This window comes from Callorhinchus milii, unplaced genomic scaffold, assembly GCF_018977255.1.
Source record: "Callorhinchus milii isolate IMCB2004 unplaced genomic scaffold, IMCB_Cmil_1.0 Scaffold31, whole genome shotgun sequence".
In the NCBI taxonomy this organism is placed as follows: Eukaryota; Metazoa; Chordata; class Chondrichthyes; order Chimaeriformes; family Callorhinchidae; genus Callorhinchus; species Callorhinchus milii.
This window is the reverse complement of record NW_024704772.1, coordinates 1281609-1309499: the sequence shown is the minus strand read 5'-3', so window position 1 is coordinate 1309499 and position 27891 is coordinate 1281609. Positions and strand designations below refer to the sequence as shown.

Genomic DNA, 27891 nt, shown 5'->3' with positions numbered 1-27891 from the left:
ATGATATCAACAGTCCCAGAGGCACTAGGGTCTACAGTGGACTGTAAAGGCAGACTGTTTGATATTGAAGGGTGATGCAACATATTCCCCTGTATAGTTTAACGAGTAGAGCTGCTCTGTTTGTATTGCTGGATCTCTGTAAGCCTTGAGTATATGAATGCTTCATGTGTCCTAAATATTTTTTATTTTTATATATTATATATATGTGTGTGTATATATACCTATACCTAATTGCTTTTGAATTGGTTATGGTATGAAGTGAGCCCTGGATGATTTTTTTGTATTCTTATCAAATTTTACACTAGGCACATCTGAGCCCTCTCAACAACCTTTTAGAAGAGTGCGTGGGGCATTATTAAAATTGGAAAACGATTGTGTATTAAACTAGTTTGGGGTCAGTGGTAAATAAACGGTACGGTGTGGCTTTGAACCTTGCGGTCCAGAAATCTCATTTGCTCACTTCAGCCACAGTGGGAGTGGAGGCATGCAGTTTGGTTTGGGAACCCTGAGCTAATAAGGGCTGGGGAAAATCAGCCAGGAGTTGTGCTCCTTTGTGCATCTCAGCTTGAAGTTACTCTATATTTGCCTACAAATACAGTCACTACATTGCACTCTCTCTTGACTTGAAAGGCGCTATACAAATGTAATTTTTTGTTGTTTTTGCGCAGTATAAGGAGCCAATATAATAATCCTTGCATTTAATATAGCGCCTTATCATGTATTCAAAGTCTCAAAGCACTTCACAGAATATACTGTAATAATAACTTGTATTTATTTAGCGCCCTCCACATCCGACGGCGTCTCAGAGCGTTTCACAGTAACGGATCCCGAGGCCGAGCCAGGGGGAGGGGGAGGAAGGTGACCAAAGGCGTAGTCGAAAAGAAAGGTCTTCAGCCGAAACCTGGAAATGGGAAGAGAGTAAAGTGAATTGACTGTATTTTGTGTGCGAGGAGGAAAATAATACAGAAAAGGAAGTTTTTAAACTTTAACAATCCATTGCTTTTTAATACTAAGTACAATATTGATGAATCTGATGGATTCAACTGGAGGTCAGGCCATGTGAAAATTGGAACAAACTTTTAACTCGGATTTCTAGGTTTTGTTAATCCTCCTGGACACACTTGCAGAAAGTCAGTTTGATAGTTTCCTGCATGCCAATGTTTGTTGTTCACTCATCTTACGTTGGCCAATGGCAATAATAATAATCCTTAATAAAAAGGATGTCTTTGCTGACTCATCTTATAGTTCACATTGACCACAGTTTGTTCTAGAGGTGACTGAAAGCAAAACCGTCGATGTGGTTTATGCTTTATCACTATAGAAGGCATATCTGGAGGGAAGATAGTTTTGTTTTTCTGTCATTGTCTGGAAGGATTTACAACTTTATGAATAAATTAACACAACGCAATGTGATAGCTGGAACACCTAGGCTAATTGCTATTTCAGCTCCCACATGCTGTCTGGTTCAGTAACTGCTCTCAATGGTTCCCTTAAGTCATCAGCAGTATATAAAAAATATCAATAAGGGAAAATGCAAGATAGTAATCATTGATTCCCCATTGATCTTACTAAGATGGTGAGCTCCCTTCAGAAATCTTAGTCTTGTTGCTGTTTCCTGGAAAAATACAAGGTCGGTTTGAAAACCTTAAGGCAGGAGCATCAGAGTTTTCAGGGAGGGAGCGAGAGAGAGAATTCAATTTTATTTTACTCCCCTACATATTGTAACGTGACTTGCTTGATCACTACACAACACTCCAGAGAAATAGCAATAGAAATGTGATTTGCCAGGGTCGCCACGCCTCACCTGCCATTTGAACTACACGATCGCTCTCGGCCTTGTGTGATAAAGCACTGTTATTGGTCTGATTGCGATCGCTGATGCATGGCCCATATGGAGGAGTGTGGAGGAGTCGCTTGCTTTTTGTTCAGGCCTTTTGTTTGTGTTCTAGCGGGGGCGTTTGAGTGTATTAGGCTGTTATTAAATCCTGGCTCATCCAGTTCTCTGTCTGTGTTTTGATGGCCTTTTATGTCTTGATCTGAGCGGATTAAGCACAAATTACATTTGGCTTTCATTTATTTTAACTCGATTGATTTGCTGCTTTGTTCTTCACTGACTCTTTCACTGCCCAAGTTAAACATTTGGAAAACAATATCCAGAATTTTACTGTGGAGTGATTAGAGACTCCTTGCATGACTTCACATTTGGTCACTTATTGCTATTCTTTTTTGCTGTAGCTAAACAACTACATTATTATAGAGTCCTTCACGCAGGGAGATTGATGAGTGAGGTCGGTAATCTGCAAATAGTTTTATTATAAATCAATTCACTTTATAGTATATCCTGTGAAGCGCTTGGAGGCGTCTTGAAGACGTTATAAGGTGCTATATCAAATGCAAGGATTATTATTACTAGCCCAAATGAATTAGTGACATATTACGGAAACTAATAGGACAAACAAATTTATAGCATTAATTTTTTGGTGAAAGCAAGGACTGGATTGTAGTCAGAGTAGTGTGTAAAACACACAATATTTATTAGTTTACATTTTAAGTCTAGCGTTGCACAATGTAAATCTATGGCTGATAAAAGCCATGATTCAGCAATTGGCTTCAGAGTTTTGTTGCTGTGCTGATTCCTATAAAATCTGCAGAGGAGGTCAACCTGATCTGGTGAGACTCTTCTCTTCCAGAGTCGGGTCTTTACCTGCTCACCGATGCTGTTTTCAGTAACCGCTTCATTAAATCAGCTTTTGAAGGAAGCTCATCAATAATAAATAGGACTTCCCTACCTACCTTCCCTACCAGATCTTGACGAGTGAGGTGTGACGTCAATTTCAAATGAAGGTCCATTAGTTCCTAAAATTAAGCATCTTTAGCATATTTTACAACTTGTTGTCAGTGCTTAAGGCCATTTGTACTTCTGTATTATAGGATTCTGTGTACTCATTTAAGAGTGTTGCAATTTGTGAAAGCTAGTAAATAATTTCTATGCTGCTGGCTGGTATTGATTGAATTCTGTTATGTGTTTTTCAATAACAAAAACAGAGAGAGCTGGGAATACTCAGCAGGTCAGGCAGCATCCATGGAGAAAGGAAAGGTGAGTCAAGTCTGACGAAGGGTCGTGGACCCGAAATGTTGACTCACTTTCCTTTCTCCATAGATGCTGCCTGACCTGCTCAGTTTTCCCAGCTCTCTCTGTTTTTGTTTCAGATTTCCAGCACCTGCAGTATTTTGTGTTTTATTGTATGTGTTTTTCAATCTTTGGGACCCCGATGAATTATTTGAGGGATGAAACTGCTGGATGTTAGACTAAGGATTCATATTTGCAACTTAAAATTTTTATTTATTTTAAAATTATTTTTTGTTTGAGATGTTTCAAAGCACTTCACAGAATATATTGTAAAGTGGATTGACTGTATACTTTGTGTGCGAAACGCAACAGCCAACTGCGCTCAGCAGTGTCCCACAAGCTGTTGTGGATTGAATGGCGAAATTATTATTGTTTTTTGGGAGATTATTACCCCAGGAAAGTGATCCGCCAATTGACTTAACAATCGGTTTCCTACTTACTGCTAGGTAATAATCCTTGATCAAAAGCGGGGAATGAGGTCTTTGTGGATTGAGTGATCAAGACCGTTTATCTTCAACGGGAAAGGCACTGCATCAAATACGAGGATTATTCCTTATTATTTAAAGAACATCGTCCTTGATTTTGCAAAGTTGGCTCAGATATTGTGGTGGTGAGATGCTCCCTCAGCAGAAAGAGTTTCCAAGGATGACTTGGCTCGTGCCTCTTTTCCACATCTGTTAGCAGTCAGTTTCAGAACAGTATTGATGGCTTGTGGACAGGTTGCTTGCTCCATTTCTGGCTTGGAGACTGAGGTTCCTAAAAAGGTGACCGGTTTCCGAAAATTCTCCTGAGGCCTTCCAACTTCTTTCATATTCCTAGGATAACATCTGGTCCAACATCTACCGTTGCTCTTTATTAAATTCTCTTTCCCCTCCACACACTGTTACTGTCATGCCCAGCTCATGATTGCCAGACTGAAGCCGATATTGGCTTGTAGAAACGCCTCATTTACCTTTTTGGACTTTATACAGCAGAACGTAGTACAATAACTTGCTTGTTAATCTGTAATCTATTTTTTGTGTTTTGAAGTTGCAACAATCTATTCTGCGACTGTAATCTGAATGTCTCTATTTAAAAGATAGCTCCCAAACTTCAAATTCAGTGTAACAGTTGTTTCAATCAAATTTAAGGGGTGTCTGAAACCTCGGTCAGTAGAGTCTGGCATACATTGGCTTTGCACCAGCTATTCAAAGAAAGCTTCTACTTTTGGTTAATATTTAATATTAATGTCAAATATGGCATGTGAATGCAGCAATAATGTTATCCCCCATTTCTCTCTTTCCTTTCTCCGCCCCCCCCCCCCCCCCACTGCTTTAATAATCTGAGTTACCAATAGATTAAAGGTGTCCTGATGGTTAAACTGAAAAATACCATTCTTTACAAAACGTGGGTGAAAATTGGTAAACTCAGTAGTATATCACTGGACTCCCAAATCACTAGACTCCCACTCAAAGATCAGAGTTCAAATTCAGCCTGTCAAATGTGATTCTCCGTGGCTGGGTTTGACTAGCTGCTGGCTAGGCTTTGAGATGGAGTAGTTCAGCTCAATGCTCCATTCAAGAATTTTGTTAATTCTGAATGTATTGTAGAGCTTTCAAATTGCAAACTCTCTCGTACGTTGTGGGTCAACCTGGCTGATTTGGTGGGATTCCCACCTCTGGGTCAGTAGGTTTGGATTCTACCCTGATGTCTGGACCTAAGATCAATAGCAGTTGAGTGAGTCCTGACCAGATTTTTATCAGAGGTAATATCCCTTCAGCGTGCTTAAACTAAGTTAAAAATCCCATGGAACTCCTTGAAAAGGAAAGGGAGCTTCTCAGTGTCCTTGCCAATAATATGCTAGTCATTTACTTCATGGCTGTTTGGGACTTGCGTACAAAATGGCTGCTATACTCGCCTACCAAAAAACCTCAATAATTGCTGTGAAGTACTTTTGGATATTTAGTTATAAGGTGCTATGAAAGTGCCGATCTTTTTTCATTTGCAAATATTGTTTTTTTTTCTATAACTGAAGCGTCTTAAAAGACCGTAAATGTTTATGTGTCAAAGAAATTTTCCATTTTAAATAAAGTCGAGCCCTCGCACTGCGCTGAGAGTGATTGACGTGGCCTTGCTCCCACACAGTGCTGATCTCAGAGGGCAAATGCTACCACAGGGAAAGAGGAAGTTGCCCTGGGCTAAGCGAGTGCTTCTGCTGGAGTCGTCCTCCCACGTGCCGAGCGTGGATGATGCATAGCATAAAGGGGACAAGGGGTGGGAGGGGGAGAGATGTCATTTAATTTATTTCTTCAAAAGGATTTTTCTTAACGGTGATGTAGATAATTTTCAGTGACGGTTAGGAGGAAGATATAAATTTGGTTAAAGAATTTTTGCTTTGTATGAAGATTGAAAGCTTATTGAGTGGACAGCCTTCCGTGCAATTTCACATCCTAACGTATGCCTACCGATCACACCTCTAGGGCGCTATTCTGAATCAAACCGTAATTCTAGAATAAGCGGGAGATTTAATTGACTGCTTTTCCTGTTGATATTGTCCTTCAGTGTAAATATCCTGTTGTGAAGGGGGGTGGAAGGAATTGTTGACCTTCCACTTAACACTGTTGGGTTCATACTTCAGATCAGAGGTTTAATGAAACCTGTCAGGTGTTTTATTTTTGCCCTTTTTGTAAACCTTCTACCTAACCTACTTTTTATATTGAACCACCTATTGTGAGTTGACTGTGAAAGTCAATGATGTACTGCGGTTGGCTGCTTGCAGCCCCCCCCCATTTAATTTCTGGGGAGTGAATTGAAGCGGGCATTTGTTACCCTTTGACCACAGCTGTCAGCGCTGAACACAGCATCAGTAGCTGAAGGCTCCTCATGGGAACATCGATCTCTTGCTTTCTGTCTCTCAGTGACTGGAGGTCAGGATAATGCAAGGGCAGAATATCGATCTGTTGTCGCAGAAACTGTCAGATTCTAACTGGGGAAATTTGAAGGACACTCTGAGGTCCTCAGACGTTTTATGTATCAAGAGCTCCGAATAAAAATTTTGGTTCTCAAATGTTATTTCCAGCCTAAAGAAGTGAAGTGAATCAAGTTAAAGCAACAATATTAGAGGATTTGTTTCTTATTAAAGCTGAAAATATGAATTCCTCAATTTTCTTTTTTCCAGAATTGCTCGATTTTTAGGAAAATAATTGTGATCAGCGATGTCAGGCGGGCGATGTGGTGAAGATGCAGAAAAACAAGATCGAATATGAGGGAGGAAAGAGAGCTGAGGGTCGAATCATACGCACAGGTTGTGTAATAGTTCAGTGAGTTGAGTTGAAAGGTTGAGGAAGGTATTGGAGGTAATGGCAGGTTTCCTCCTTAACCATGTTTAGGTGAAGAAATTTTAGATTTGTCCAGAACTCGGATCTCCAAGGAACAGCAATAGAAGCCCTGTTCATGGTGGTGATTAGTATTAAACATTGCTAGCGATATATCGGTCTTTCCAGGATAGTCTTTGTTAAACACCAATGTCCTCAGGTGAAAAGGGAATTTCTAAAAATATCATAACAAGACTGAGAGAAGCTCAACTTCAATATCTGGGTACCCAGATTCCTGGCAGGATTCCAAATTTCCAGCTCTGATACCAGGATAGATGTGATGGCGTGTCTTTTTGGTGTGTCTGTGTGTTCACACTGGCAAGACAGCTTTAATTGATTGTACTGGTGCTGGAATAGCTATTAACTTTTGTTTCTGATCTCCGTCTTTCTCTCTCTCTCTCTCTCTCCCTCTCTCTCTGCTTGGCAAGGTTCTGCAAGAGAAGTTGAGATTATTTGAAATCGAGCATACCACAAATGAGGCAAATAGCTGGTTGACCCAACAATTTTATTTGAAAGAATTTTGAGAATGTTATCCTTACTCTTTGAGATTGCTTTAAAGAAATTATATATTCTCAATAAAAGCTACTTGATTCAGTTAGCCTTGGTCCTCACGGTTATGAACGCTTATCAGTCGTCGGGGTTCTCAGGGTTCTACACGCCTGTCCTCCACCTTATCCTTTTCCTCAGTGTTTCTTTCCGCACTCCTTTCTCTATTTGTTCTCATAAAACCGATCCACTCCAATATCCCCCAGTTCTGACAAAAGGTCATTGACCTGAAACGTGAACCCACTTTCCTCTCTCCATGGATGCTGGCTGATCTGCTGAGTGTTCCCAGCAACTTTTATTTTTATTTCTCTGCAGTATTTTGCCTTTTAATTATTGCCTCTTTCCTAATACTAAAATACTTAAATTAAGAATTTAAACAATGTAATTTCACACTTGAAATTCTCTCGCCTCATTCCTATCACGCACTTCTGAATTAGTGCTTGTCGCAGTGCAGACTCAGCTGTTCTGTTCTGCATCTCATTACTGTCATCCACTCTTTTGCCATCCTCTATCAGTCTTAGAGTTATTTTACAGCAATGGAACAGGTCTTTTTCTGCATTGAATTTGTGCTAGTTTATACCTAATGCATGAAATCACTGGTTGGTTTTAATTTAATTCACTGACACGCTTTTAAGTGTTGGGCCTAGATTTGCTTCAAAATCGAGCTACTATTTTATTAGCAATAAAAGCGAAGAGTCCCTTTGCCTTGCTCCCTCCCTCGCTTCCTTCAAGGCACATCTCAAGACCCCACTCTTTGACCACATCTTTGGTTACCCTCCTACTCCTACCCTCCTGCCCTCCATCCTTCCTGGATAGATGATGCAAATTGGCTCAACAGAAACAATTGACTCTGAAAGAGCGATCCATTCGGCCCGTTTTGCCCGTAGCCCATACTACTAATTACTATTATTGTGTCTCAGGATCTGACAGTGGACATGTGTGGCTTTATTGGACCTGAGCATGCCTTGGGTGGGCTGTTTAACGAGGTCAGTCTTGCCTGATCTTATCCTTTACTGACGTCTAACCAAGGTTCCCGGGATGGCAGTTAGGGACTGACAAATGTATTGCTTAACTGCGCATTCAAATTCTGAATCTAAATGCAACCTTTGTTTCTTATTAGTATATTTAGAGCATTAGAGTTCATTTTAATCATTTTTGCCCATTTGAGTGCAAAGTCGATACACTTTGAATGTTTCCACGCGTGGCTTTCCCTGACACTGGAAGTGCAACTTGCAATGAATACATTCATACAGTAGAAGGAAATGTTAAGTGCTTATCGGTCGGCACAATATGACATTTTTAGATGATTTTGAAGCATTTCCAAGTACGAGGTGAGCTCATCCCTCCTGGCAGGTCTGATAGTGAGGCCATATATAGTTAACTGCCTGCGTTCTGTGTGTCGTATATCTCCATTCAGAACTGGTGCTCCACTTATGGAAATAGCTGATTTGATTAGATCTCTCCGTTATGTTTGTAAAGTATTGTGAAAGCAGCTCTGATTTTGTTAATTGATCCCGTGGTTGCTTCTGTCTGTCTGCTGCCCTCTGCTGTTTTACTGTATAACTTTCAGTGTTTGTAATACTGTGAGATCCTGTGGATTGAATACTCAATTTGACAGTGAAAATTATCCAGTAATCCAAACTATTAATATAACCAGACTAAAAAGAGGAGACTCATCTCCAGGTGCTCGAGCCACATGGCCTCTAACTGTACCAGGACCTAAAATGCTCACCTCCAACAATCAGAACTGTCCCCAAACACACGCCACAAATAACTGGGTATTTAGTATAGAGACTAATGGGCATCTGGGGGTGATTGCAATAAAGCAAATTCATCCAGAGATTCACGGAACTTCCTAAACCAATGAAACATTTGGTAATTGTTGTCTGAACACCCAAAATGAGATTACAACCTTCAAACCAACTCTAACTACATTAGATGTTCTAATGTTTGCTGCAAGCTTCCTTTGAGTGATTCAGTTTGTGATTTGATGCAATAGGTCTCTGGTGCTTGTGTTCATGCCTAATGACGTTGATATTCAAGGACTAATGATTCTGGCATCATTACTGCAATTCTTCCAACAGAATTTTTCATTAGATTCCTGTGAAGTGTGACCCAGTGCCAACAGCCTGTTAGAATGTCGTTGCCTTAATTCTGACACTGTCTAGAGTGCAATTGTGCTGCGCGCCACTAGATGTTGCAGTTAGCAACGAGAAGATATCCTGGGGCAAAACCAATCTCGTTCCAGGTGGAAAATAGGAACTGTTAAAATGGTGGCAAAAAATGGACAATTTTAGAGAGGCACTGTAATACTGAATAGTTGCAGCAGCAATATGAAAATGTAAGTCATTGAGATGAAGAGAAAATGGTAAACTGTGAGGAATGCATATTTTGTTCTGTTTAAGCAAATTGTATTTATGTGGTTCTGCTTTGTACAAACTGTTCGTTTACATGTTCATGTATGTTCTGAAAATTACAGGTCTTTGTCATAAACCTACTGTGAAGTATATAGTGAAAGTGAATTACTGGTTGGATTTGAGGAGGGGAGGGAGGTGGGCAGGTTCAGATGTAGTCCCCAACATTAGGAAAAACAGTTTAAATTGAGCTGTCCATAGAGTATACTTGTACATTTTTTTGGTTTTGTGAAGCCACGTGCAAATGACTTTCAGAAGCAACTCCTAGCAAATCAGTTGATGCTTGGTGAACAGTGGCCAGCAAATGTTCGTTGTTTGCTGGTCACTAGTTTGTTGTTTGACATCCGACAAGCAAAGCTTTGTAGCCCTCACAAGGTGGATATTCAGGGATGGCCAATTTATCTTAAATTCGAGAAGTTGCAATTTCAAGTTGCAAGTTGGTTAAAACAAATGTGGAACTGAACCGTGTGGTAGACTAAAAGAAAATATGGTCACTCAATGACCGTTTGTGGGACACTGCTGTGCACAATTGGCTGCTGCATTTTGCCTGCAAAATACAGTCAATTCACTTTACAGTATATTCTGTGAAGCGCTTTGAGATGTCTCATCGACATAACATTTGCATGAAATGCAAGGATTATTATGTTAGCACTTGATTACTACAATATAATAGGTGATAGTTTATTTTCAAAAATGGAATGATTGAATGTTAAGTGCTTTAAGAAACTTCAACTAAAACTAGGATCCTATTTGCTTTTCCTTAGGACTCGATATTGGATTTCAAAAATCGTTCAGAACAGACGGAAATCATGGTAAGAATAAATTCATCGTATACTTGAAACTACATTAGTTTAGGTGTCTGCGAGCTGTCATCGTTGGTGTCCAGGCACTCATTTCAACTGCTTCCATTGTAATGCCTCATTTTAAATCTGTAATATTGCATTTTAGGATTTTTAAAAATCATCTTAAAGAAAGTTGAACAATAAGTGTACGAACCTTATGGATGATTGGCTTAGATGCTTGACTTGATGATTTAAGAGTATAAGGGTGATGGTTTAATATCTTATAGTTATGATGTACGCACGTGTGTGTGTGTATAGAGCGTGTGTTGGCCCAATGCAGAGAATCAAAGAAAATGTTACAAAACTTAGAAAGTGGCAAAACTGTGTAAAAGTCAGGGCATGGGGAAGCTGGAGAAAAAAAATTGAACAAAAGAAAAGAATTAAGAATAACAAGTGGAAATCTTTCAGGTAAACACTGTGAAAATAAAAAAAACAAAAATGAGTATGTCTGAGGGAGGGAGGGCATGAGCATCTTAAATTCAACCAAATTCCTGATGACAGAACAGGAACAGATTTCAAGATGTGGAATGCCATTTGGCTCCCATTTCAGACGAGGCGGATGCACTGTGGGAGCCACTCTAATACGATATGCATATGTTGCACTTCACAAAGTGTTTCTTAAGAGCTGGCAAAGAGGAAACTATATATCAGTCAGTTTTTAAGTCTGATTCAGTTAGATTTGAATTCATACCAAACCCCAGTAATTACTTCAGAATGTTTTCTTTTTTAAAAAAAAGCCTTGATATTTCATTTAGTATTTATTCAGACTGAATGCAGGAGGTGCTCTAAATCCTAGCACTCTAGGTTATTTGTGCGAAGAGTTGATGAGTTTATTTGAAGCTAAACTTGCAATATTATTTTCTTTCCCCAATGGGTGCCCTTCCTACATGTCGGCATTGTTGATGGCTTTAGAATTCTAATTTTCAGAGCACTTCAGTGTGTGTATATAGATGAGGAGTTGGGTTGTGTTCAGCATCAGCCAGATACTGAAAATATCCTGCATCCTTCTGGGCAGTCCAGTCTGATTCATCAGCTATGCAACATGGTTGGGGGGTTGGAATTAATAAGGTTGCGGTAAGTTTTAAGCCAAAGAATGCCTGCAATATATCTTGAATGAAATTTTTTCTTAACTCTGCTATTCCCTTTCCTGGCGTGTGAATGTCACTGCCACCACTGTGTGATTGCTACTTTGGTAATGATCCTCTTCTGGTGTTCAGACTGTCTCCAGAGTTGACGACTTTATAAATGGCTGGTTGTGAGCAAAAGTGAAAGATGAAGCCAATATGATTATGGCATTGGATAAAATAAGTCTCATGATCTTGTCACATCTTACAAACTGAATGTCTTCCAAAAATGTCTTCCACACTATTTATATTAATAACAGCACCCTGGCAAATTTTATAATGGAATATTCTGTTAAATTAGTGTGTTTAAATAGTGAAGGCGTTCANTTTTTTTCAGATGTATTAAGACTAGCTGTATCAAATGTCCTTCACCATCTGGTAATTGAGTCTATTTGGCTTTGGGGGTGGGAGGAGAGAGGCATCCTTTACTCTGGAAATTGTACCTGAGAATCTGGAAATGCAATCAGTTAGCTAGATTTACAGATAATTGGATTCGCAGACTGTAATGGACAAATGAACGATCAGATGAATGGAATTTTGTTCAATCAATATGTGGATTTTCCAAGTACTGCAGTGTGGATCTGTTTTCAGGGATTTGGATTTATAAAGAATACTTGTATTCACTTCTTCCTTTTGTGCGTGGTCGTCAACCTTGATTATTTCTGTAGTTCAGTAGCTCTTAGACAGTCTTCGGAGGTCTACTAGCCGATATATCTGCACCATGTTATCTAACATGTATTGTGGCTGACGGACAAACCTGACGTCCCAAGGTCGTGCTGAAACTCAGTCTCATGGTCCTAACTCTGATTTGAATAATTTCATGCAAATATGTGGAATTAGTTAATGTGTCTGATAGTACTAAAGTCATTGTATTAATAGAGGCAGTGGAGTACTTTAAGGTTTTGCAGTCCGTCATAACCTGGTTGCCATTGTTCTAGGTCAGATAGGAGTACATTGGCATTCCCATCGTGAGGTATTCTATAGAAGAATGAGCTATGTGTGATAGATTTTCGGTGCCATTTGCATCTGTGCAGCGTAAACGTGATGCCATTCTGGTGTCACTCAGCAGTCTTACCTTGAATCCCTGGAACTATAGCAGTATTAGTGCTGTATGGCATATAGATTTGGAGTGAAGTATTAGGTAAGACTAAATTTAAATAACCTACATGGCAAAGTCAAATCAAGTTGCAGGTTGTGACATGACTTTTGACATGCTAAAAATATCTCCAACATGACAGTGTGACTTGAAGTTATATTGAGACCTGCGACATAAAGGGAGGTTAGACTAAATCATTCTGAACGGTTTGGAATTCAAATGTGCTGACTTAAAATCTGTGTGCTCATTGCTCAAGATACTGATGATTGTTGCCCAGTACTCTTTCACTTACACAGTTTTAAGCCATCTGTTTTATCTGGTTGGATCAAGCCTGATTTTTGAATGGGGAGAGCGAGGCATGTACTCTTGTACTAATTGGCCGTTTCCTTTGAGTAATCCACAGAAATCCTGATCCAAAAATATTACTCGTCAAAGTTGTTGTGTATACATGAGCAGCAGTTTCATTCATTAATTCTAATTACAACATCTGTATACGGTGACTAGGTTGTCGGAATAATAGCATTTGCACTTCATCTCTTAAGTTCATCAATCCTACACCGGACAATTCCCTGGTAATTGACTGCAGATTATTTCTCGATAAAGCTGCTGTAATGACGACCCAGTTGTTAATCAGCTCATGAATGTCATTGAGGATCAAGGCTGCGAAAAGCACGAGCAGTTGGCAATTGGCAGCAGCTGCAGGCGCAGAGAATGACGAGAAAGCAAATTACTCCCCAACGTAAAATTGACCAGATATTGCATAGGTTTGACACTGCATTCTTTTAGCCAGACTGGTGTGACAGGACACCGTAATAAATTAAAAGGAATCCAGAGACTGATTTCTAGGCTGTAATCTAACCATGGGGTTCACATGACAAGTTGTATATCACTTGACTTTGCTATTTTAGTTGATCGAGCATCTGCCCTTCCCAACTCAACCACTATTTTTTCCATAACCTAGGTCACTTGAAAGTTTAAACATTCCAGGCAATGGTGGCCTAGGGCAAGTTGAGACCCATTTTCTCAAGTAGTTCATAAACTAAGTGCAGTGCAAAACAAACAGAATTGTTTTTGTTTTTATGAAAATACGTTAGTTTTAATATTTTATATCTCAATATGCTGTTTGTCTGCACCTCCAAACATCTGCTTGTTTTTGAAATTGGTCTTGCCGGAGCGTATAGAGAAGGTGAAGCCTCTGGGAAAACAGAGCTACACCATGCTTGTCTTTGTTTGTCTTTGTTACTGATGTATGCCATTCCCAGAACAATTTTAATTAGGAATGTACAAAAGACTAGAAAAGGTCCCATTGATCTTGTCCAAAGTAATTGAGGTTAAGCTCAAATGAGCTCAAATATTAATGCTCCACCTATAACCTTATCCTAAAAAATGTGTGATACAATATTGGAGAGAAGAGATCATGGTAGTTTGTCATAAGATTATTATCTAGAATACCTTAAATCCCAGGAACAAATATCAGTTAATTTTTTTTGTTAATTTGTGCCAATGTAAGAGACCAAGCGATGCAATTAAGTGGAGCAACTTTTGACAGGAGAGTTCCCATTGCAATGAATGGCCGATCAAAGTCATGCTGTCGTGGACTTGTGTTGAACAGAAGTTTCTTATGTAGGGTGAAGAAGGTGACTGGTCTTTCCCTTCCCTCCCCCTGAGAAATAACCCTAGATCGGCATGATAACAAGCTAAGGTTTGGGAATGGTTAGCCTCTCAGCTAGGATTTGTTCAGGGAAACCTAGAACAACAACAAATTGCATTTATTTAGCATCTTTCATGTTGGGAGGACATTCCAAGGTGATGAGCAGTGAAAGGCATGGTCAACATGAACGGTCTTGAGATGGGGCTTGAAGGAGGTAAGGGAGAGGGTGAGGCAGAGGGGCTCTGGGATTGAACTTCCATCAGCTGGAGAAATTCTTTACTTACCACCACATACATCTGGTATGTCCTGCTGGACCACAAGGATCTGTTATACAGTAGTATGAGGAAAAGAATTCCAGATTAATGGCTAGGAAAACATTTTGTTTTTCATAAGCTACAGTTTTCCACTAGTTTGAAATTTACATATGACCAGATCCCTTAAACAGTTTGCCCTCGGGTTGATTTGATTTGTTTTGAAATGGAGCATGCAGTAAGTAGGTCAACAAAAAGGCAAGCATGTCTGCATGGAGCACTAGGTAATTCTCATGCCTCAACAGTCAGCTGGGTTTTTATTCTGTTATGGAGTCCTGTAGCTCAGTCGTTAGAGCACTATCCTCGTAAGTGAGAGGACCCAGGTTTGATTCTCGGGCAGGGCAAAGCATTGAAGCAACTTTCCTTACTTCACACGCCTCTGTTTACCTAGAAGTAAGTAGGAACCCGGTTTTAGTCGATTAGTAGATCACATTTCTGGGGTAATAATCCCTTCACAAAACAAAAATTGGGTCACTCAATCCACGACTGTTTATAGCATAGTGCTGTGTGCACTCATTTCAGTTGGATCAGGTGGTGGATGAGCATTTTGTACGCGGCTGCATTTCGAAGGTAATGGGGCGACGACACAGTGGAAAAGCAGATTATTCCCCCATGTGAGAAATCCTTGACTTTATCATGATTTTCAAAACCACTTTGTGCTCACAAGACAAACTCATCAATATGGGTACAAAATCAGTCACTACACTTTGTCAGGTACTTCTGTGGAGTGCTTTTTGATGTGTAAAGCTGCTATAAAAATACAAGCTGCGAGGACAAAACATTCTCCCTGGATTCTGAGCTGCAGGTTACATTTTGCAAATAACAGATGTTTTATTTTAATTGGTTACCCTTTTTGAAGTAACTCTCAGTAACTACAAGAACATCTTGTTATTCAACATCATAGTGAGGGTTCACTGGTCCCAATTGGTATTCCTGTGAAATCTCCACTAAGTTGTCCAACTAATGGAATAATATTTATTTGAGACTTTTGGCCGCAGTGACTTAGAAATAGTGGGAAATGTTGGATTTTATTGTGCATGTCAATGAGATCCAGACACAGGAAGTTGATCAACTTTGCCTGATGTTTCTGAAGGTTCCGGCAAATCTTTGCCCCCAGCCGAATCTTTTAACAAAAGTAGTGTCTCATTTCCGCTTAAGCCGAGAAATTCCCTGCATTATTCCTATAAATGTGAACTAAAAAAGTACTGCCTTTCATAGATTATGCAGGATACTGGCCTGTACATTGACTAGTTATGTCCCTCTGCTAACCTCAACAACTATTTGTATCTTACGGGTCCAAGTCTACAGGAAGCAACAACACTACCACATTGAAACGTAACGAACACAAAGATGGAGGCCGATTGCTGAGGGTCGGAACATAAAAGAAAAATATCTGTACGTGCAGTGCCTCAGAGTTTCTGAAAATTGAGTTTGGAATATTCCGTGTAAATGCTTTTAAAAATCTTGGTGTTTGAAAAGTCTTCTACATTAGAGATGCAGCTCTGATGCATATCTGAAAGATTCAGTAATATCCTGTATTTAATCATTTCCCAGCCAAGAAGTATTAGCTACTAAATAATTCCAAATGTTCCACTCTTATATTGGGCCAGCAATGTACATTTTTTTCAATCTTCTGCCTTTCTCTGCCAACACCTTTAAATCTTATTTCACTTTTCTCTCCTGCTTTCCTTCCTCTCATTTTGTCTCCAGTTCAGATGTACATTGACCGCATCTGTAATCGTGGCCTTTGGGTGGGGTGCAAAACCTGATGGTGTTAGGCACGTGTTGAAGGATTCTCTCTAACAAAGGGAGCCTCAATGCTTTGCTTATTACAGTGATAGTACATTGTAGTTATTTTTACATTGGAATTTCTTTTTAGAAAGTGTTTATTTTTCCCCATCTCTCTCCCCCTCGTTCCCGGCCTCCTCTCATTTTGCTGTTGTTCAGCTCTGGAACCTATGTTTATATTTAGCTTTGAAGGGGAAGGGCTGACAGAGAAGTGGATGATGCAGTGAGTGTTTATTCCCAGATGAGGAGGCAGAAAGGTGCTCTTGTTTCCTTGCCTTTCAGAGTGTCTCTTTGCAACTGGCTTACGGGAGGGGGAAAATGGGGAAAACTGCTTGGTGCCTGCCTGGATTGTCTGACTAAGGTTATTACATCTAAACACCAGATATTATGGAGCTAAATGTTTGCATTGATTGTACTAGATTCACCGAAACTCAAGCATTTTTAACCTATTTCCTAAGTAAAACCTGATTATTTAAGAAGTGATGGGGTCTGAGTGGCTGTATTTCACTAAACCTATCAGTCATATGAATATTTCCTCTTGTGAATTCATCACATTTCTCTTGGATATGGAACAGTCCTTTGGAGTCCAGGTGATCTGAATTCCCTTCAGTACTCTTCAGTCCACTATAATCCATCTTCAGGAATTAGAAACTTGGCCATGTTTTAAAAAAATGTGTGAATTGTGCAGTGATGGAATTTCTTTGTAATTGAACAGTGATTTGAATATAAATTCACCATTTTCCAGTAGTTATTGAATTTAACAATGGATAGTGCTGTGATTGTAAAATGTATTTAAGGCAGAGTGTTTTTGTGCGTATTTTCTCGACTTCTCCCAAACCCCCCCCTTGTAATATTCACAGTAATTGCCTGCTTTCATTCCTCAGCCCCTGTAACAGTAAGTGTCTATTCACAGGATCTTGAATATGGAGAATGGTAGAGTTCCGCATTGATGTCACCCCACAGTGTGAAGGAGCTAATTAGCAGTTGAAATAATATTGCTGACGTATCCTGGAGTGCTAAGTATTTAATGATATAGTTCCCTCACACCATTAGGTTCAGTAATGCCTCTCAGCCAATTACTCAGATGAATAGATATAGACCCCAATGAATAGACATGGACATGGACCCTTTACAAGTGAGGATTCCGAGCAATGACAATCCTCTTACAAACAGTGGTTTGCCGACCAAGAACCTGTTGCTGTGGACACTTCTGAACAAGTCCCTCGAGCCGCTGATGATGGTCATCACAAAATCTTCCCAGATTAATGGCCTATTGTCCAAAAGACAACTTGGAAAAAGAGTGGTGTTGACAGTACCATCAGTGTTGTGCATACTGGTCCTTTTTGCAGCAGTTTCAGTAGTACAAATATTGTAGATGCCGAACATTTCTGCCACTGCACCCATTTCTCTTGCTTTTAAGATTTCAACCTAGTTTATATGTGGGGTTGGTGGCAATCTATTTTTACATTTTCTAATTTTCCTTTGGATGAAATTGTCAGTGAATAAAAAAAATTTATCGATGTTTTCAACCTCAAAAGCCATATTTCTAAGGGGGAAAAATCTATTGTCAATAAAAATACAGTATATTTTTGTCAGATTGCAAACATGACCGGCAACTATCAATAATCACCAATTTTACTTAATTTGCATCAACCGGAATATTAGAACGGCAAATTTGCTCTCTTTATGGGGCGGGAGGGAGAAGGGAAAGAAGCTGTTGGGGAACAGGTTCATGATTATCAGCAAGCACCAACAAAGCTGGTGCCATTCTTGGCTTGCCTCCCGGCAGCCTGCCCAGACGACATTCTTTGGGAGGATCTGACAAGCCACGACAATAGTGTTTTTGTACAAGAGGCAGATTTTGCCTGAGGTTCAAGAGGGGCAAGTAAAGTAAATACCAGCAGGGTGCAAGATGTTAGCTTTATATCATCTCCCACTTTACTACTGGGTGTGGAGGGGGGAATACATTAGAGACTCGGAGAAAGAACAAGTTACTTTTAAGGCTTATTTAAATTGACTGACTGCAAGCTCTATGCTTTATCTTTGAGTTATGCTGGAGTCAGGAGATGAAAGTTCTCCAGTGTTGTGAACTGTTTTGGTAATGCTGCTATTTGTATGTGGAGATTAATTAAAGATCATTCACTGTTTGTTTAACCTTCCTTGTCCATTGAATTGTCTGCTCAGACAGCAGAGCTTCCACACACAGCGCTCCCTCCCTGACTTGTCTTCGGCTCTCCGACCTATTTCAGTGAAGTATCTTGAAGCTAATGGTTTATGCTGCCAACCTCTAAAACATGCTTTAGTCTACAAAACACCGGCTAAACATGTTGGGGGAACAAAGGCTGCTTTTCTTAACTGATTTGTTTTGTCACACACCGAGGTGCAGTAGGCCAGCAAATAAACAGGCAAGAAATCTAATGTATGTTATTTCCCTGTGTGTGGATGCAGGATGATTTTTAATGCCGTTTTTCTGTGTAGTTTTCAGTATGCCTTCCTGTTGTGTTGAACCTTGAAAAACTGCCATTTTGTTGTGTTTGTTATATAAGCACTTTTGTGTTGAGATGCTTTGATGTCGAGTAAACATTGTGAATTTACCACTTGGGGTGTGAAGAACCATAGAAGCCTGTGCGTAAGAACTCTTCAAGGTGGGACAGTTCAAAGAGTAGGTACATAACTTTAGCTACTGTACTGAATTGAACCGAATGGTCTGTTAGCGCTGCCATACACTCACCTTTTAGTGTACGTTATACTATTAAACCCCTCATAAATCATTGAGCACTAGAGCTGCATTAATTGTGTTCAGTGCAGTGAGCTACTGGATGGGTCATTTTCTAAAAATAGACTCCAAACCATCTGCTATGTAATTGACTTCAGCAAGAGGTAAAAGTACTGCAATCTGTTCTGAAACGAGTAGAAGTGGAGGAGGCGTCAGTGGCAGGATCTCCAGATGCGTTCTGACCAGCACGTTAATGTAACTTTGGGCAAGGGATCAATTGGGGTGCTCCTGGCTGATGCTGTCCTGACGACCAGGGCTCTGGTGACTTGTTAACCTCAGGAAATTCAGACGAGACGATCCATGTTTTCTCAGTGTCAATGATTAAATTGCATGGTATCACTAAATTGCACAGAATGCTTGCTGTGGAGATTCTTGGCAAATATTGTTGTGATGAAATATACAATTATAACAATACAGGTTTACACCTAAAGGATTACTGACCAAAATACCATTGCTGAGACTCCAGAAGCTTGAAATTCCTCCCGGTGTCGGCCATCATCTGAAAATTTAAGATCAAGCAGAATTTTGGAAATGTCTTGACTTCAATTGTAATTTGGAAGCTCGTTTGTGGAGTACTCCAGACAACTGGCTTCCAAATGTTACTGATCTCTTTGATCTTGCATTTTAAGATAATTATCTTGAAGCTAAGAGCATGAGAAATTTCAGATCTTAGTTAACTTAGGTTTGACTGATTTTTTTTCATTGTATATATTACAGCTAGGAAATAAGCTAGTACAAGGGTATCGGCATCTTGCTATCACTACCGAAGGCCACAGTTTTTATTCTTTTTAGCTTGGATAAGGTCAATTTCAACTCGTTAATTTAGCTCAGCCACATGTTTGGTGCACAAACTCTTTCCAACTGACCGTGGAATTCTTAAACTAAAGGTGTTTGGCAAATGAAGAGATTTAGGGAAGAGTTGGAGTATTTTTATTTTTCCCTGGTCCAGATGGTTTGACGTTCTTTACATTCCTCTGTTCCGATGTAACATTCACTCCCTAAGAGCACACAAAGATGGTCACTTGTTTAATGCACTGGAGGACACCTGGGGCCGATGAACACTTTTGCATGCCTTTAGGAAAGGGGTACATCACTCTTTTAACCTTTGTTTGTAGCCCAAGTGACGTACCTCTACAGACATTTACAAGCACCAGTGGCTTCAAGAGGGGATCTCACAAGAGTTCATTTATTTAAATAGAACTAATGTTTAGGTTCAAGACTGGAATAAATAAATATAAACTTTACTGTGCGGTTCATCAAATGCTTTTAATTCTGTTTCGATAGAATTCATCGTCTTGTTTTTCAAACGGATCAACTGCTTTTCGGAAATTATGAACTGGAGATGGTAAAGAAGGGGTTAATGGAGGTTGATTAAGGAGAGCTGCTGCGGAGTTAGTATTTTCTCTCCTAGAGTTGCACTTTTCTGACCGTCAGGCTAAGAGTGGGACTTGTGGTGTTTTGCATTAACCAGCTGGTATCCAGTACTCTACACCTTTCTGAACTGAATATGATCTTGAAGTGTAAATTCGGACCAAGAGGTAAAAATGGAATACGATTTGGAAAATGATGGATATGGTGCAAAAAATAGAACTGAGTATCGTGGAAGAGTGTGAATATATTAGGAACAAGTTAATTTTTTTTTCACATTTGCTGCATAATTCAGACATTGTGGAGTCTTCACAGCTGTGTGGCTTATGACTAAGTTTTGCTTTTCAAAATGTATTTATTTGTATTGGATGTGTTGCTATTCAGTCCTCGCTTAGACGCGTGTTATAGAATCAGAATTTTTTTTTCAAAGCTATTAACAAATCTTCTACCACTACCCTTTCAGACAACTAAAATAAACTAATAGAATCTGCAGAGAAGATAGCTTATATTTCAATTACAATTTTCCGGTTATGGATAGTAAAAGGATTTTATGTTTTTTAATTGTGCTACGCATTTTTTTTCTTTATAGAGATTTTGAACCACACCCATCGTTGCTTTTTTCTTTTTTAAAAAAACACATTTGAGTGTAGCGTCAGAATTGCCTTCAGGCTGAACTGCTGCACACAGCAGCACAGGTGGGGTTGGTCGGAGCTCTAAGGGAGAACGCTGCATTTAAAAGCCGGAGTGAAAAGGAAAACCGTGTTTTAGAAGGAAGTTCAGTGTGGATCTTTCAGCACAGGTTCTTTCATCTCGAGTTGGATGATTTTGTGCTTGCCTTTGATCAGAAGTGAATTGGTTCAACATGCGAATGATGTACCTGTGGGTAAGTTTTAACCTGCATGGTTATGAAGTTTAAGTGGTTTATGATAAATACCCCAGCTTCAGTGAGTTTCTTTTCTACAGACAATCTAGTTATGTATGTGGGTACCTTAAATATCATTGATGAAAGTATTCCTCAATGTTAGATTGGGGTCTTGTTTGACCCTCAACTATACTTTCTACCCCACATCTGTGCCATGACCCCTCTGCCTTCACCCGCCTCCGCAACATCGCCCGGCTCCACCACTGTCTCACACCGCGGGCCACCGAGACCCCATACATGCTTTCATTGCATCGAGGCTCAACTGTGCAAACTCATTGCTTGTCAGCCTCCCCAACTCCTCCCTCCACCGGCTGCAGATCATCCAGAACTCTGCAGCCCGTGTCCCTCCCGCACTTCCGTGACCCTATCACCCCCATCCTTGCCCAACTCCACTGGCTTCCATCACACAAAGGATACAGTTCAAGATCCTGGTCTTCAGCTTCAAAGCCCTGCAACAACAACAACTCGGTCTTGCTCCCCTCTATCTCCGACCGCCTAACCCCCCTACCATCCTGCTCGCTCCCTCCGCTCAGCGGGCTCCGACCTGCTTCATGTCCCCTGCCGCGCTCGCTCCCCTATTGGGCGGATCTTCTGCCACTCTGCCCCACCCTCTGGAACTCCATTCTGCAGTCCCTCCGCCTCGCCCTCTCCCTTGCCACCTTCAAGACCTATCTCAAGACCCTCCTCTTCGACCGTGCTTTCAATCTCACTACTTCTCCCCCTGCTCTCCATCCTCCCCCACCCTGACCCCGACCCCCAGCTTGGATCCGTACCTCTGTCTGTCCAGCGCCTTGGGATGTCCTCCCAATGTGAAAGGCACTTTACAAATGTCATTTTGTTGCTGTTGTAGATTCTCTGAATCAGTAGAGAATTGCGATACAGACACTTCATTTTGGCACACACTGTTGAGGCCTTGAGACATGGTTTTACTTTTAAGTTATTGCATTTCAATCTTTTCTTTATTCCAATATTTAATACAGTCAATACTTTTGTTCAGTCTGTGCACTGAAGGTAATTTTTTAGCTAGGTATTGAAAGTTTCAGTGAATGGATAGGACTCCTTGATTGTTCAGTTGGTAAAGCCACTTGTCTTGTGAACACCCAGACTGAATCAATGACAGGTTCCATTCCTATTATGTAGTGTTAGTGTGGGTTTGCTACAGTCAGCCTTGGTGTTCTGGAGGCAGAAAAAGTAAGTTCTGCTTAACCCACTAGTGTGACGCCCGCTGTAAAATGTATAGCTGTAGAGTGTAAGTTAGAATAGAAACCTATGTGGCCTATTGCAATTGTGTCAATATTCCGTCTCGCATTACACATGAAAAATGGTCAATTGGTACCTAAGGGTGGCTGACCTGTGTATGTCCTTGCTTTGGGATGAGGCATTGACTCAGGAGAGGACGAAAAGGCTGACCCTCAATCTTGAGAATATTGTGTGCAGTTTTGGTTTCCTTATTTAAGAAAAGACATGCTTGCCTTAGAGGGGGTGCAGTGTAAATTCACTAGGTTGGTTCCTGGGATGAGGGGGTTGACCTATGAGGATAAGTTGAGTAAACTAGGCCTATAATTCTCTAGAATATAGAAGAATTAGAGGTGATCTTCTAGAAACCTATAAGATTCTTAGGGTTCTTGACAGGGTAGATGCTGTGAGATTGTTTCCCCTGGTTGGAGAATCTAAAACTGGGGGTCATAGTCTCAAGCTTAAGGGACAGCCTTTTTGAACTGAGTTGAGGAAACATTTCTTCACTCGGAGCCTAGTGAATTTGTGGAATTCTCTACCCCAGAAGGCTGTGGATACTCAGTCCTCGAAATTATTCAAGACTGAGGTTGACAGATTTCTAAAGGATAGAGGAATTAAGGGATATGGGGATAGGGTGGGTAAATGGAATTAGGTTAGAAGATCAGCCATGATCTTATTAAATGGCGGGGCAGACTCAAGGGGCCGAATGGCCTCCTCTTGCTCCTACATCTTATAGTCAAGGACAGTTATTGATTTCAAGAGAGGGCAGAAAGCAAATAGTATGGGAGGGGAAGCATGAGAAGCAAACTCAACTCCTGCTGAGGCTTGTGGCTGAACACTCGCCAGATTGGTCATTCTATATAATTTTTCATAACTGGCTGCAAAATAACAATATCAGCAGCTCTGCAGACAGTAAAGCTGAGCTACACATTCCGTAATTGTCTGTGTCTTGGGTTGGGCCAGTCCAAAAACCCACAGAACTTGCTTTGGCGTGACATCTGTTTCCCAACCCTAGCTTTGTTTACAAAATGAAAGGAGGCTTCTCATGATGTCAGTGGCCTTTATTTTTGACTGGGCTAGTTTCTCTTGATTGGTGGTTGCCAAAATGATGAGAGAGAATATAGATGCGAGACTAGGCAAAAGTAGGTACTGTCGACCAAAGAAAGTGTTTAGTGATCAAGTCCGAATCTCGTTGCATTCTTATTCTCTTCATTTTCATTGCTGGCAAATTTTAATGTTTTTCATAGAGTCACAAATATAGCTTTTTTTTCAATTTTCCTCTTTTTTGGTGGGGAAGACAACACATTATACCATTGTCTCTCATTTTCTCTTAAAACTAAGGTTTCCTTCATGTATCTTTGAATGGCTAATACTGATTTACTTCTGTTATAAGAAATAATTACATATATAATGTACATATATAAATAAATAGTCTTAGGATACACAAAGTCACAAAGTTACTTTTTCAGTTTTTGATTTTCTCTCCTTGTCCCTCTATCCTGAACTTGGCACTTCTGCTGCAAGAGCATTGACATGATCTTGAGTTGGGACCGTGGTCCTGATACTTACACCTATAGAGGCTTTTTTTAAATTCCCAGCATAAACCTGCAAAGGGCAGTTTCTTTAAGCTTTCAATCTTGGGAAACATTTTTCAAAAAAAAATGTACATTTCCACGCAGAAATCATAATTCAGGGACTTGGTAAACATTCCCCTAGATCCTCCATTGCTCTTCTGTTTTCCTTCCCTCAACCCTTCTCACTGCTTCGATCCTGAACAATAGATGTGTGGATACTTTAAGTTTCTTTAAATTTGCGCACTGTGATGCTCCCTTTTGCTGCAAGGAATTGAAATGTCAAATGTGGTTTTGTTTCTGTGAAGCAATGGACGTCTTTCAACATGCATTTTGTATACAGTATTGTAAGCCATAATGAGTTATAGTACCCTCACTCCCTGGTAAGCCATGAATTTACTATTTCATCCCGTTTAGGAGACGTTTCCAGCGCGAGATGAGACGAGTTGCCTGGCACCAGTCTTAAAGATTAAAGTGAAATCTGCAAACAAAATGACTAGATGTGCGGTATAAATAGAACCTCATGGCCGGTTGTGAAGTATCACCTGTCAGCTTGGCAAGGGTGACATATAATATGACGAGATTAAATCACTCAAGTTATCTGCTCAGTCTCACTTGTAGGAATAAAAGTGCTAAATAATAAGACTAACTAAACACTGATGCATGTCCTGGGTAAATGTACAGAGCAACTAATGGCTGTGGTTGATTAATGCATTATCTCAGTATAACCCATGCCGCTGGGTGCGGTAAGTGGAGGCTTCAGGATGGATTGACTATGGAATGACCAGTTTAACTCGGTAATCTCGGTCTTGCTCATGAGTGTATAAATTGTGTATTTCAGGTTAAGCTTCAAAGAGTATTTGGTGAGTGGATTCTGTTTGATCGTTCTCAAGAAGTTATTTTTTTGTCTGGTGGAGCTTGACCTAAGTGTTAACCATGATGTTAAGGGTGTTACATTATTGGCAGGGCCACAATGAGTCTTAATGTAATGTGGTGTCACTGTGGATTCCATACTCAGTAAGGGAGTGGACAGGAGTTGGCCTAATTATATCTCTGCGACGCACAAGCTATTCATATGAGGTTTCTTTTAATTGAGGCTTATCTGGACTTTGTGAAATCTTTTAGATTAAATGGATTATTCATTCTGTGAGAAAACTACACCATGATCCTGTGGCTACTGTAGTACATTGCTGCTGTTACATCGACTTTCTTTGCTCTGAGGGCACTGTGTGTGAACCGCCGAACTGATATGTGACATGCGACCCACATCATTATCTGTAGCACAACATACTAGTTCAAGCAATCTCCCAGTCATCACCTTCTTAATGTTAAAATACTTCTTTATTTTAAATTTGCCGCTTTCATATCTTTATTTTTGAACGTCTTGTTCTCTAAGATTTGTCAAAAGCATTTAATATGAAAGAGCGGTCATCTGTCTCTCGTCAGTCACTCTACTTTCTCATCTGTCAATTCATCTGTTGCTGAAGCAGCTGTAATGTGTGGTAACTTCGGTGTACGTTTTCCTCAGGCTAGTGGATTGTTTTTAATATAGAGAGGAGGATTATCAGCACAGGTTTGAGACGTGTGCACTAATAATACTAATACTTGCATTTGATCTAGCGCCTTATCTCATCTACGAGACGTCGCAAAATGCTTCACAGAATATACTGTAAAGTGAATTAATTGTATATTTTGTGGGTAAAATGTGGCAGCCAATTGTGCCAAGCAGTGTCCCACAAACAGTTGATTGACCAAATTATTTTTATGTACTTTTTTGAAGGGATTATTACCCCTCGGAAAAGCGATCCACCAATCGGACTAGCAGCCGGGTTCCTACTTACTGCTAGGTAAATGTGTAGAGGCGTGTGGAATAAGGAACTTGCCTAAGGCTTGACCCTACCTGGGAATGGAACCCACGTACTCTCACGAGGCAAGTCCTCTAACCAATATGCTACAGGATTCCTAATAAGGTTGGAGATTTAAGATTTCAGCTCCAGGTATTTGTGTGAACATCGTGCTGCACATGGATAAAACTTCAGGCGGTCTCTGCCTTTGCAGGAGTATACAAGTTAAAGATTTAGCGCTTCTGTGGGAAGCCTTTCAGATATGAACACAACCCTACCCTCAGTAAGCAGTCCCTTTTATGTATATAATGTTGCCATACTATATTTTAGAAAACTGGCTCCAAAGTGATGTGTTTAGTGTGAAACTAACTACAGTAGTAAACATTGAAAGGATAGGTTTAGCAAGCAGGAGGCTGACTACAGTAAATCTTACACTGGAATTCAGTTTGTTGTAGCTCACAAGATAGCTTCATCGATTTAATAATCCATCGCCCTGCTGCAAGCACATGTGCATGGACTGAATCGCTGAGCTGTCAAACAAACTAAGTACCTTTTGCTGCTTGATGATTGTATTGTGAGAAATGAGCATTTATTGAGCAATAACTAGCAGCAACTTTTAGTCCAAATTAGGGTTTTCTATTTACGGTCTATTCAAGTGGCTGCAATGTCTAGGTTTGTGGATAAAGGGGCAGCAAACCTAGACATAGACAATAATGCTTCAAATTATACATCTGTATGAGTGAGATTCCCAGCTTGCAGCCAGTCTTCATTGTATGATGAGTAAGTGATGTTCTTTGGACTCTGCTCAGGGCAGTGTGAGAGAGAGGTGTTGAACCGAGGCACTTACGCAATGGTGAAGGCAGGTCACTTGTGAAGTTTGATTAGCAAAGGTTATGATAAATCATGCTCAACAAAAGGGACTGTATTAAAGTACCACACAACACACCTACACCAGATCGGAAGACTTGGCCTAATTCTTTTATGCTAGTGCTGTCATTTTATGAGCTATTTTAAGAAAACGCTTTGTAAACCAGGGAAGTCTCAATTTTGACCCCTTGTTTAATCTACGTTTGTTGGTTTTACTGGGTGACAGGAGGGGCCCTACAGTTAGCTCCAGGCAGATCAATAAACCTTTGTTTTCTGCTCCTGGTTGATATCCAGTGACTCACACGTGGATGTTGAATTTAGAACAGACTTTGTCATAACCATGCTACCCATCATGGTCGAATAGCCAGCACCACTTTCTGTTTATGTGTTGAAAGACCATTTGAGCGAATTACAAGGAGCCATGGAGCTATACCGCTCCGCAGTTTGTTACCCTCAGAAGAGAAGTGAGGAAAATGCACAGTCATCGGTTCCAAGCAAATAAGCTGCTGTCTTCTCACCCATAAGCAAGATCATAGAGCAGCATTGGTATCGCTGTGTCATAGACCATCTTAGTTGAGCAATGCTTGTGTATCAGCGATTGGTGGAGGAGGCCCCCGCTTTAGGATCCTCGAGTGCAGTATGAATGAGACCTGCAGGTTTGTGTGCTCACATGCATTTCAATTCCTTTCATTGTAGACATTGGCAACTTGGCTACTCATTTAATAGTACCATTTTAAATCATTTTCACCTTTGTTTGAAGAATGTTTTTCATTTCATAGCCATCCTTAGTTTTCGGAGAAGGTTCAATTTTGCTGTAAACAGTCAGGTGCTTGAGAGTAGAACAGTGGCCATCCAGTGGTTAACAGGATTGCTGTTTGTGCCATCTCTCTGTTCTGGGCGAGCAAGTCCTGGCCGTTTATCTCCTCCACACAACGTTAGAAGTAATTACAGTATTAAATCAGAAGCACTGGATTACAGTTGGAAGCGTGCAGACGGCTGTTGTGAAGAGGACTGATAGTGGCTCATCTGTTAGCGGAGAAGTGGAAAATCCC

At 40.3% G+C, this 27891-nt stretch overlaps 1 protein-coding gene and 1 long non-coding RNA gene across 11 annotated transcripts in view; one reads left to right on the top strand and one right to left on the bottom strand.

Moving 5' to 3' along the window:
- The window catches only part of LOC103189540 (RNA binding protein fox-1 homolog 1), a 101624-nt gene that overhangs the window by 20280 nt on the left and 53453 nt on the right, over positions 1-27891 (top strand). For 8 of the 10 annotated variants that reach the window (XR_006085875.1, XR_006085874.1, XM_042345046.1 and 5 more), the window contains exon 2: positions 10208-10255. Coding sequence is in view for 7 of the 10 variants with exons in the window: in XM_042345046.1 (XP_042200980.1) it covers positions 10208-10255 (48 nt within the window). In the remaining 3 variants the exon portion in view is untranslated. Of the gene's footprint in view, positions 1-10207; positions 10256-18651; positions 18675-21234; positions 21283-27891 lie in introns of those variants that run through there. The other 2 variants (XM_042345047.1, XM_042345045.1) reach the window with 2 other exon arrangements.
- LOC103189541 lies at positions 871-27891 on the bottom strand. Its single transcript, XR_489075.1, has 3 exons — positions 27588-27891; positions 19473-19530; positions 871-901 (listed from the first exon to the last, which is right to left on the bottom strand). It is a non-coding gene; the product is annotated as an uncharacterized LOC103189541 (long non-coding RNA).